The following is a 12,773-nucleotide window of genomic DNA, read 5'->3' as shown; positions in this document are numbered from 1 at the left end:
TTCTATTTTTGTGTGGATTTTACACTTGACCCACTTCAGACTAACCAGAGTATGAGGTGGTGTATATCAGTAGTTCTCAGTCATGAGTAGATATGTTTGTACTTCAGCCTTTTATGACCCATATTTGACTTCCCTTCCCTAATTTAGGGTCTGATTGTGTAATGTTTTCCTCACACTGAATATCCTTCACTCATATAACTATTCCCATTGATTTCAACAGTCTACTTGCATGAGTAAATATTTCTCAGGGAAAGGGTTGAGATATAAGGGGCCTTTGTGTAGTGGCCTCTGAAATGTCGCTGCTGGTTACTCAAACTGGATTCTGGAACAGCCCAAGATCCAGTGTTGGTAAGAATAGGCAAGGCAGGTTGCAGGCTCTGGTAGTCCAGCTAAAATCCTAACAGTAAATTGGTAGGATTAATATTTGGTCCTAATATTTGGGAAACATGGGCAGCATGTTCTGTGAATATTCTTATTTGATTCCTTGTGCGCTGAATAGTGTTCTTCTTTGCTTCCACACTGGAAACAGTGGTCTTAAAATATCTTAGACATTTTTTTAAAAAAACATGATAGAAAAAGGAATAAACCAGTGCTTTAATGCTGCTTGCTTACCAATGACCTAGAATTTGTTTGAACTGATGTTTTTAATTGTTGAGAGCTGTACGGCTGATCAGCTTCCCAAACTTTACCTTAACTAAGCATGGTTGTCACACCTTCTTATACCTTAAGCCCAAACCAAAATAACAATACAGCTTCTGGCTGGTTAATAGACCTTCAAATTATCCACAAAAATGTGAGTCACATTTCAAAACTTAATTGCACCAGTCTCCTTCTTCTACATACCACTCATCCATTCCTCAAAAAAAAAAAAAAAAAATCCTAACTAGGATTGGCCCTAATACTATCTCACAAGCATTCAGAAGCACTTCCATAAAAAGAACATCTGCAAAAATAAGCTTGTGTGTGTCACAGACACTGAAGAATTATTGCTCATTATAGAGAAATAGCTCTGTGCTCGGTAGACAAGCCACAGGTCACCTTTTGCCCCCAGCTGGCAATGTTCAGCCTCATCTTTTTGGCTGGCCTGATTGTCCCCTCATTTGCACTGGTGTAAATTGGAAGTAACTCCATGAAAATCCATTAGGTCATATTGGTGTCAAAATGGAGTGATGGGAGAATCAGGCCTAGAGAGTTTCTCTCAATGTTTTAATTCCATCCTCCCACGGATTCTAAATCACTGAGCTTCTCTACCATTCCCTTTAAATATAATTTTCACGCCCCCCCTCCCCCACCAGGGTGATGGAGGTTGGAGTGGTTAGAACCATGGGCTGTCCTTTGCCAGTATTCTATTGGTAGACACCTAGCGCATAGCATGGTCACCCACAGATATTTTTGTATATGTTTCAAGAAATAAATAAATGTGTGAGTTGTTATTTCAGCAGATGGAAATTCAGGCAGGTACAGTACTATAATATTTAAGGCCTGATATAAATCAAAATTGCTCCATTGAAGCCAATGGGCCTACATCAGCTGAGAATCAGACCCTTAATGATTTAGTGACAACCTACTGCTTTTTCCTCAGTTCTTAATTTTTGCCCCCACTCCAATAAATCTTATCATTTTAACATTTTGTTCAGTGGCACAGGAGGAATTGGAGGAGGGGGAATACAGCAGATCTATTGTGGTGTTCAGCAGTGTATTTTGTTTTTCATTGTGTCAATGGGCACTGCTCTTCTGCAGGCATTAGTTTGCTGGACAGTTTCTCCAGGGACACTGTGCATGGAAGCAACATTAGTAGTCGACGTAATAGCAACAGTAGCAGCAGAAGAAACAACAGCAACAAAATGGTTTTCTAACTGTTTTAGTCACTGTTGCAGAGCATGTATATTCTGTATGAGTAGTATCTACAATACAGGCTGCGGCCATTATCTTTCAATTTTATGTTTTAACTTATGTTAGACAGCTTTGTTCCAGACAAGCAGCATTTGCCGGTAGGTAGGGGTCAAACTTCAATGATCTCTCTCTCTCTCTCTCTCTCTCTCTGTTGCAAATTGCAATAACAAAGTGTGTCAGAGCCACTTTGTGAATGAAATGGTCAAATGAAAAGGGGAAAAACCCCAACACTCTGTGCATGGTGCGGAGAGAGATCATCGTATCTTCTTCAAATGACATCCAACTTTCTAAACAACCGACCAGGATTAATAATTTTTATTATAGCTACTACTCACACCCAGAGAAGGGTATCTGATGTTAGCATTGCTGTGCCTTATGAATGATTTAGTCCAATGAAAAATCTCAGCGACTGACTAATTACTAAGTGTGCAGTGTTTTAGACCAGACCAGGGCTAAGCTTTCAGAGTGAATTGCCTAGGAAAGATTCCATCTAGGGGGAAAAAAATAAACTCTGACATAATTCCAAATAGCTATGTTCTTTTTTCTTTCTTTCTCGTCTTTCATTTCCCAGCCAGCTTGTTATGCCTCCCTACCTGATATGAACTGGTAAAAGCCAGGACTCTCCACTCTCACCCCATGCCCCTGTGTAACATTAAAATACATTTACAGGGGCTTACTTCTCTGTTCGTATAAGCAGATGCAGCTCTGTTGACTTCAGTAGTGTTTTATCCATTTAAGCCAGCAGAGAATTTGGCCCTTTTTTTTAACATTGTAACCTTTGTAAAGGGAGTGGGGTTTTCCATCAAAGAAAGGAAGTTTCCTGTTTCATATCCAAAACCAGGCAAAAATGCCTTCCACATTGCTGTGTATTTGTCAGGTAATGGTTTCTTAAGAAAGGAAACCCCATCCATTATTCTAAGGGTGTCCTATCACATGCACTGCAATTTCCAATGTCCTAGTACAAGACACCAGATTGAGCAGCGATGAGAAGTACTTTGGATGAACAGACAAACAAAACTGCATGGCCTATTTGTATTCTTCCCAGTGGTTAATTAGCAGTTGTACCAGACATGTGGAACTGAATTATTTGCTCTATGCTCCCTCTACTAAAGAGATTCCTCAGAGGCTCCCCCAGGAAATTTATAATTTTTGGCTCTGGAGGCGAGGTAAGCCATAGAGGTTAAAGCATTTTTTTAAATGACTAAAAAATAAGTGATACACTTAAGAACGTTCACGACAATATAGCTAGTTAGGTAGATGGATCACTAAATGTGGTATGTACGTATATAGGATAAATCTAAATATAGGTGTGTGTTGGTAAATATTATTGTTGTCACAGAAAGGGTGAGATGAATTTCTGAGCATGGGAAGGTATTTCAAAATGAACATTTCCATTTTCAGCTCTACTATGGCCCCACCATACTGAACTGGGTTTAGGGGAGGCAACTATCCAGTGCTGAGCCCACAGAACAATGCAACTGATATTACTTTCCACGCTTACCTCAGAAAAGTAATCCTCTTATAGGGCTCAACCCTGTAAGGTGCTGAGCACTTTGGCCCACATCCGGCAACGTACTTAAGCATGTGCTCAACTTTAAAGCATGTGAATACTCTCATTAACTACAGTGGGACTACACAAGTGCTTAAAATTAAACATGTGCTTATGTGCTTAATGGGATCAGGTCACAGAGCTCACCACCTGTCAGGACTGAGCCCTGCAATTACTAGAACATTTAGAAAATCACCAAATACATAGAAATGCAGTTGTTGTTGTGTACATTCTTCTCAGGTATCAAACCAGTTATCTCTATTGGGAATGTAAGGGGTGGTGAGATTTTTGTTTTATAATATTTTCTTACTGACTGGCGGTTGTATGGAAGGCTGGGGGCAGTTGCTACTGTTTTAATATATGTATGTATTTTAATAGGCATCAGGAGATGAATTCCTGGCCTCACTGAAGTTAATGGGAGTTTTGTCATTGATCTCAGTGGGACTAGGATTGCCCCCAGGGTGCCCAAAGCCTGCAATAGGCATATATACAAAATAAATTAAACTGGGTTTTTCAAAGAACCCTAAGGATGTTAGCAACTTAACTCCTGTCCTCTCTTTTGAAAATCCTAGCCTAACAAAAATCTCATCATCAAAATTTACTTTAAGGTAGAATTTGGAACAAAAATAGTGTCACCCTAGACATAGCTTTATAATACAATTTATAGACACTTCTATCAATTTTTTAATTACTGTATACCATTCTGCTTTGCTTTAATCAGAATGAATGGTATACAGTAATTAAAGCAAGAATAGTAAAATGTGATGGGACGGGCATATAGCTAGACTCACTGACAATCAATGGACTGCAGCTGTCGCTGAGTGGTACCCACAGGAACTGAAACAACCACTCGGCCAACCTCCAAAGAGATGGGAAGATTTTATTATGAAAAGGCATGGCTGCACATGGGGAAGGAAGGCCAGGATAAGAGAAGAATGGAAGAAGTGTTGTGATCATCACAATCTATATGAGTGCTGAAGGTGATCAAGGTATACCATTCAAATAGAAAAATATGATTCCCTGGACCACACTTTATTTCATAGAAAAGAGTGTGTAGAAGTGTTTGGAGTCTGTTATGTCACTCCTTAATTGAGAGAGGTGTTTATTCTCCTTTGTTGCTCATTCTTGTTTTCTCATATCATTATTGCTCCTTGCATCACAAGTGAGAACAATGGGAGCTGAAGGCATTTAGCGCTTTGCAGATTGAGGTCCACATTTACTGAGTATCAACTAATAATTTCACTGTTTATTCTGTTCTTTGAGATTAACTAAAAATAATTGTTGTTTTCGGAAAAGGTGAATATGCAAGTCCTTTTAAGTAAAAAAAAAAATTAAAGATGATGCTATGTAAAAATATCTAATTGTAATAGATAGTAGCTAGCCTATTACCTACACATTATCTTATTGATGGAATTATTAATAGATATAGAAAAGGTTTAAGAAAACAAAATCAATGGTGCTCTTTATTTAACACCTAATATGTATGATCCTGATTTTCTGCAGTGCTGAGCACCCACGGCTACGTTGACTTCAGCTGGCATTGTGGATGCTCAACACTTCCAAAAATCAGCCTCAAAGGGTCTGATCTTGTTCCCAGTGACATCTGTGGGAATTTTGACAGTGACCTCAGTGAAGGCTGCAGGCTTTTTGTAGGCTGACTATATATGGAGATCTAATATATAGACAGAAAGAAAAAAAATGTTGGTGAATATTCTATAACACTACAATTTGGGCATAAAAGTGTGTCTTGCAATGATGGTAGATTAAGAACTACGTACTCTACAAACCCAAATGGTGGGAGGGACACATCCATTTACCAGAATCAGCAGATTCCAAGAATGTTATTATTTCCTCCCTTTGTCCTCCTACCTGGTACTGAAGTTTGCTGTGGGTCTTCCTGATTCAAGGAATTCAGTTGGTGCTACAAGATGCAAAGACTCATCTTCCCCTGCTTGCTCCCTCCCAGGTTACATACTGAACCCCCAGCCATTAAAGGAGTTGCTCTTCACATATCTCCTTTCTAAGATGGCAGAAGGGTTACTAAGATGTAGCTAGTTCTGTGTTTGAGTTAGTGAATCCTGAGAAGCACACAGGTTTCCTAGGAATGTTGTCCCAGATTTTTGGAGTGATATCTGGGATGTGCACATTTTCAATGGGTCAGTTATACTGGTGTAAATCTAGACTGACTCTACTGATGTCTGTGGTGTTACTCTGGATTTACAGCAATGAAATGACAAATCTGGCCCAGTACCTCTAGTTCATTTGGCTCCCCTTTGCATAGAACCAAATTCATTTCACAGTTTGCCCCTAGAAAATTACACCATTACCTATAGTTACAAGACCTTGTGATATATGAAATGTGTAATTTTACCTTTGGAATATGATACACTGTTATGAATTATGCAGAGAAAATGTCTATCACTCCACCTACATATGACATTTTTTCTGAATATATGCATATTAGGCTGTCATATTAGTCAGATTGCTCTTATGCCCTGATGGCAGACTTCATTTGCAGCAGCCCAGGCATATGAAATCAAAGGGTCAAGCTATGACAGCTCTGACTTTTGCTTCCCTGTTTGTTTTTTTTATTTTAAAATAGACCTTAATACTACTTCAGTGTATTTTTTAATGCATGTTTTTGTTCTTTCTGGTGCACACTCTCTCTGTCTATTCTGTATCTGTTTTTATAATTATAATACTTTGCACGTATCTATAGCATTTTTATTTAAACATTTCATCGTGCTGTGTGGACTTTACTAATTAAGATTCACAACATCCTGTGAGATAAATTACGGATATACAAGAGCCACAGAGATATATAAAAGCCCATAAACCATACATACAGAATAAGCCATCAAAAAGTTATCATTTACCAACCACTGCTATACAGTCCCCTCACAGTTACCACAAATATTCTTTCTCCTGAGTATAGGGGGAAATTATGGTAACCTCGGGTACTTTAAAATGGTAATAGCTGGCAAATGCTTTTTTTTTATGGTAACGACTGCCCTTGGGTTGAGAAATTATTCTCTAGTGCTACTTTTTAGATCTCTATTGCCAACTGAAAGCTGACACTTAAAAGAATGTTGGGTGAACATGAGCAGTGAAAAGGTTCAACAGACCAGATTTCTTTGCAATGTGCTTATCAATGCAGTGAGAAAATTAACTGTTGGTCATAAGGTAAAACAACCCCTACTCTATTATTGGACTAAATTCTGACACCATTACTCACACTGAGTGAAACTTTATTCTGCAAGCAGTCCCACTGATGTCAAGGTACTACTCAACAAAAGTAAAGGTATCCCGGGCTACCCCATTGTATGAAATATAATCACAAATATTTGAATTATGCAGATATATTTTAATTTGTAACAGTGTTTCCATTCTCTAGGATAGGTTCCTTCACTGCATAAAATTGAACGAAAAACGAAAATATCTGTCTCTTGCCAGTTTCTGTATTTGAGCACTACATTGCGATATGGGAAAAGAGCTTAATTTTCTTTTGAACCACATAAGAAAATTAGGGCAGACACATGTTGATTAATTGCATTAGTAAGAAAGATCATCCACAATGTGCCTGCCTATGACTATTATCTCTGTTCTGCCATTCTGATGTCCCGAAATTGATTGCCTCCTTTTCCTCAGTTGGAATCACTAGACTTGTAGGGTCAAATTCTCCACTGCCTGGTACCTTGTGTAGGCATTTACACCTCTGTAAAGTGAATTCAAAGTGGGTCTAAAATATCACCAAATCAGACTGAAAGTAAAAATTAAGGCTCCAGTCTTCTCAATATGAGGAAAATCGATCTTGATCCTCAAAAGTTAAACTATTGGTGCAGACTCCACTGTCAGTTCCAGTATGGCTCTTGAGTGTTGATTAGGAGAAATCAACATAAACTATATTGAGTCAAAATCAGTACTGGTGAAAGTCAATTTTCCTCAGTAGGGGAATTTGTCTTTGAGAATGGAGCATGAAACTTTGCTCCATCAGAAACCACACATGAATATAAAAGATTAAATTAATAATACTTTATTATTAGAACTGTCTGTAGTTGGTCTACAATAAATATCATGTTGAGAAAATGTTGAAGCATGAAGATAAGCATACTTCTTGCCCTCTGAGAGCTATGACTGAATGTTATTTTGATTTTGGAATGCCCGTAACAATCAATGAGAGGTTTGCTTCCAGATCACTGGCAGGACACAGCCCTTACAGGGCAAAATGTTGGATAAATTATTGAATTAGTGAATTTTTTATACCTGAAATGCTACCAGAATAGTTTAATGGATTACCTGCTGCATCCACACTCTGGCCAAGGTGCTTAAATATGTGTCTACCTTTAAACTTCTAACTAGTCCCATTGACTTAAGTGGAATTACTCACAGATAGAGCTGTTTGAGGATTTCAGGTTCTGATTTGCAGGAAATTCTGTGATTTTGAAATTAGTTTTGTTCTGAATCTGAATGAAAACAAAGGATTTCTAAAATTCCTGTGACATGAAATTTACAGGAAAAAAATGTAATCATGTCAATCAAAACACTTTGTTTCAATAAAATTGAAACATTGCATTTCAATGTTTACATTTTTATTTTATATATATATATATATATATATATATATATATATATATATATATATATATAAAATTTCTAAACAAACCTTATTTGATTCAGAGTAGCCAATTTCCATATTTTAGATTATATTCATCTAAAATATAACTGGGATTAGATTTAAGTCAAATCAGATTAAGTGAAAAGAAACAGTGATAGAAAGCATTTAGCAATTAGCACCTTCTCACTGATGCAGGCTGTCTAGTGAATCAAGGCAATGTATTCTACATACCAAAACAATATCATGATAGTTTCTGCTGAGACATTGGGGTGTAGTAGAGCTGTGCAAGTAGCTGATTTTTTTTTTCCAGTTTCAGGTTTACCCAAATGGAGGGTGTTTTTAAAAAAAAAAANTATATATATATATATATATATATATATATAAAATAAAAGAAATTTCTTTATTTTATTTAAAAATCAAAACATTCTGTTCCAAAAATGTCACAGAGGAACGTTTTGACTTATCAAAATACTTATTTTTCCCAATTTATTTCCCAAAAGGGAATTTCTTTGGAAATCAACACATTTCCGTAGGAAGTTTCAGTTCCAATGAAATGACATTTTCTGATGGCAAAACATTCAATTGGAAAAAATTTGAGCAGCTTTATTTACATGATTAAAATTAGGCACATGCTTAAGAACCTTGCTCAACTTCATTCTTTTTCAGTAAATTAGATGTAACCCAGATAATCATAGGAATGTAGGACTGGAAGGGACCTCAATAGTTCATCTAGTCCAGTACCTTTCAAAGAGGCAGGAGTAAGTATTACTAAGAGCCATCCCTACCAGGTGTTTGTCTAACTTGTTCTTACAAACCTCCAGTGATGGAGATTCCACAAACTCCCTAGCTAATTTGTTCCAGTGTTAACTACTCCTACAGCTAAGAAATTTTTTCCTAATGTCTAATCTAAATCCCCTTTGCTGCAATTTAAGCCCATTACTTCTTGTCCTGTCCTCAGTGGTTAAAAAAGAACAATTTATCACCCTCCTATTTATAACAATCTTTTACATACTTAAAAACTGTTATGTCCCCTCTCAGTCTTCTCTTTTCCAGACTAAACAAACCCTTTTTTCATCTTTCTTCATAAGTCATGTTTTCTAGACTTTTAATCACTTTTCTTACTCTTCCCTGGACTTTCTCCATTTTTTCCACATCTTTCCCAAAGTGTGGTGCCCAGAACTGGACACAGTACTCCATCTTAGGCTTTATCAGTGCTGAGTATAGAGGGAGAATTACTTCTGGTGTCTTGCTTATAACACTCCCACTAATATGTCCCAGAATTGTGTTCTCTCTTTTTTTGTATTACATTGTTGACTCAAATTTAGTTTGTGATCCACTATAACTCCCAGATCCTTTTCTGCAGTACTCCATCCTAAGCAGTCATTTCCCATTTTGTGTTTGTGCAATTAATTATTCCTTCCTAAGAGTCGTACATTGCATTTGTCCTTATTGAATTTCATCCTATTAATTTCAGACAATTTCTCTAGTTTGTCAAGGTCATTTTGAATTCTAGTTCTGTCATCCAAAGCACTTGCAACCCCTCCAGTCTTGGCATTATTTGCAAACTTTACTTTCTATGCCATTATCAAAGTGTACTTTCTATGCCATTATCAAAATCATTTATGAGGATATTGAATAGAACCAGACCCAGAACAGATCCCTGCAGGACCTCACTCGATATGTCCTTCCAGCTTGACTGTGAACCATTGATAGCTACTCTCTAAGTATGTTTTTTCCAACCAATAGTACAACCATGTATAGTAGGTTTGTCTAGGCTATATTTCCCTAGTTGGTTTAAGAGACGATTGTGCGAGATAGTATCAGAAGCTTTAACTTGCACAGCTGAATTTTCACAACTTTTTTTTTTTTGGTCGTTTTGCATTTCCAAAGAGCTTGTTTTAATCATTTGTGTGTTCTATTTCTTCATTCCCTCACTCTCACCGTCACTATCATGTAACAGAGGAGGGTCACACTGTATGTATAATTGTAGCATTCACCATTGTATATTAGATGGCAAACACTCACGCCAGTGTAGGTTATTCATAGCTTCCAAATAAAACAGAGGTTAATTTCTGTGTGACAGAAAATGAGGCATTGCCATGTTAGTGTCTTCACTCTGATGACTGACTAATGGCAAATGCATATTCTCTGTTCAACCATTCCTAAAGCATACGCAGTGCAACATTTTCTTCAGCATTTATGTGACTTGGGAGTTTAAGTCCCATTTTCAGAAATGAGATAAACACTAGGGACCAAATCCTCAAATGTCTGTAGGCACCTAACTCCCACTGATTTCAATGGAAGTTGGGTGTTAAATATCTTTGAGGATCTAGTTTTAGAAGCCTACGTCCCATTGACTTCCAATGAGATATAGACTCCTAAGCTTCTAACACATTTTTGAAAATGTTTCCCATCATATTTAGTTTCAATTACTTATGCTTGGCATATTTATGTATATATTGGGCACCAACCTTTCCCTATCACAGTGATCCAGTTTGAGTTAACCTCATGTTGCATGCTGGTTAGCAAGACATTGAAATGCTCAAAATGCTTATCATACCTGATTGTGGACTCTGTTTTGGGATTTTAGCTGCTGCTTCAGGGCTGGCGGTGGAGCGCATTCGCTGATTGGAAGAGTTATGGACGCTACTGGGAACAGCTGCTGAGATGTTCTTGCGAGGTTTCATATCTTGCAACCACATTGGGGATGCTTCAAAGGCCTGCATTCGCCGAGAGTGGCTGTTAGCATTGACTTTGAGAAATGCCTGGGCCTTGTATTCCTGAAGGTCTCCATAGTTGGCATCTGTCACTCTGCACTCATACAAGCCTTCATCCTTTTTCCTCACTTTTGAAATCTGCAGCTTGTGGGAGATGTCATTCCCTTGTACTTTCACTGTCTGCAAGTTTTCCAGGAACAAAAAATATCAGACATTACCATTCTGACATTCTTTCTCTATGAAGAATATACTGACAGACAGAATGCAGCTATCCTAAGGGTATGTCTACACTGCAGTTAGACACTAGGGACTGGCCTATTCCAGCTGATTTGGGCTTACAGGACTCAGACTGCAGGCCTGTTTAATTGCACTGCAGACTTCTGCGATTGGGCTGGAGCCCTGGCTCCAGGACCTGCAAGGTGGGAGGGTCCCAGAGCTCAGGTTGCAGCCTGAGCCTGGAAGTCTACACTTCAATTTATCGGTCCCAAAACCCGAGCCCTGTGACCCCGAATCAACTGGCAAACGCCATCTGCAAGTGTCTAACTGCCATATAACAGATCCTAAAAGTCCATGGGCCAAACCAATGTGATGTAATTTTGCTTATTTCAGTGAAATTACACCAAAGATTAATTTTGCTTTCTGTAGGCATAAGGACAACTGGTGACTTAATTCCAAATCTACTTAGATGGTTTTCTCTGAAATGTTAATTGGCCTCAGACAAACAACCCAGTCTCCCATGCTCTTTAATTAATTCTTTCAGATCATGAGCATTCTTAATGAGCTTTCTTGCATGAAGCTGATGTCAGTGCATTTCTTTGGTTAAACCTTTCCAATTAGATGACTTTATTGAATCATTCAGATTTCGAACCACTGCATTAACAGCCTTATTGAAGATGTTTGCCAATGTTTAAATTTCTTTAACACTTTATTAGATTATCTTGTAGTCTTCATTGTTTTAAAAATTATCACTTGACATTAAATTTGTCTCCTTCAGGCTTGTGCAAGACATTTGCTAACTGTAATGTTAAGGCATCTGATGACATGTAGCCAGTCGTCCCCCCCGCCCCCTTTATTTATAGAAGCATGTGCTTATTAAGATATTGTGACATCTCTGTGATTTGACAATAGAACATAGCTCATACTCTATGTTATGTTGGGAGGCATCAGCTAATACCAAGACATGCAATGTATCCTAATCCTAAAGCAGCCTAACACATTTTTCACCTTGTATAATTAATTTAAAAGCACAAATTATTTATTTTTGAAGACGTAACAAGACATTGCAATTTCCTCATAAGTGAAAGGTACTAAGAAACGCTAGCAAAAATAGCAGATTTTTTTCTGTACACTTCTTTCCTTATAGTCATTTATATTTAATTGTATATTACTTGATATCTGTGATACCAGAACACTTTTTCATTTATGGATTACCCTAACAGCAAGCCAGTTTGAGGGTTCATCATCATTGAAAGCTATGAGTTTTAGGGAGTGCCCTTAATTCTGCTGCCTATATCCGTTATATAAATTCAGATGCAAATGTAGCTTCATTTCATGTAACTACAGAAGATTGAAGGCAGTATGCAGTAGAGAAACATTTGGATAATGAAGATGTGACAGATCTTAGAAAAGGAAAAGTATTACACTGCAACCAGGTATATGTTATTTACGATTATTCAACATAATGTTCCTGACAACTTGGCATATCATAGTCACCGTTTTGGCAAAGCCCTTATCCTGCCTGTTGTGTAATTTGCAGGGCAATACTTGTGGATACATGACTGCAGCAAGAAATGTGATAGACTTTTAAGCATACAATGTTATTGTTCCCAGCTCCGCATATGAATTATTTTATATGGCAAACTGTACTCACGGTATAAATTAAATGTTTCAAGCATAATGTAAGCAACATTAAATCCACAGAAAGTGCTGGATAGTTAATCTTAATCAATAATAATATAATACCTATACTGGTCCAGTTATCAAAAAAAAATTAAAAAAG

The 12,773-nt window shown here is 37.4% G+C and overlaps 1 protein-coding gene across 4 annotated transcripts in view; it reads right to left on the bottom strand.

The window, feature by feature from the left end:
• Positions 1-12,773, bottom strand: part of VSTM2A (V-set and transmembrane domain containing 2A) — a 31,628-nt gene that overhangs the window by 9,861 nt on the left and 8,994 nt on the right. For all 4 annotated transcript variants that reach the window (XM_034761346.1, XM_034761345.1, XM_034761344.1 and 1 more), the window contains exon 4: positions 10,618-10,954. In XM_034761346.1, coding sequence (XP_034617237.1) covers positions 10,618-10,954 — 337 coding nt within the window. The remainder of the gene's footprint in view (positions 1-10,617; positions 10,955-12,773) is intronic.

This window comes from Trachemys scripta, chromosome 2 (assembly GCF_013100865.1).
Source record: "Trachemys scripta elegans isolate TJP31775 chromosome 2, CAS_Tse_1.0, whole genome shotgun sequence".
Lineage (NCBI taxonomy): Eukaryota > Metazoa > Chordata > Testudines > Emydidae > Trachemys > Trachemys scripta.
Note: the sequence above shows the minus strand (reverse complement) of the source record. Positions and strands in the feature narration are given on the sequence as shown.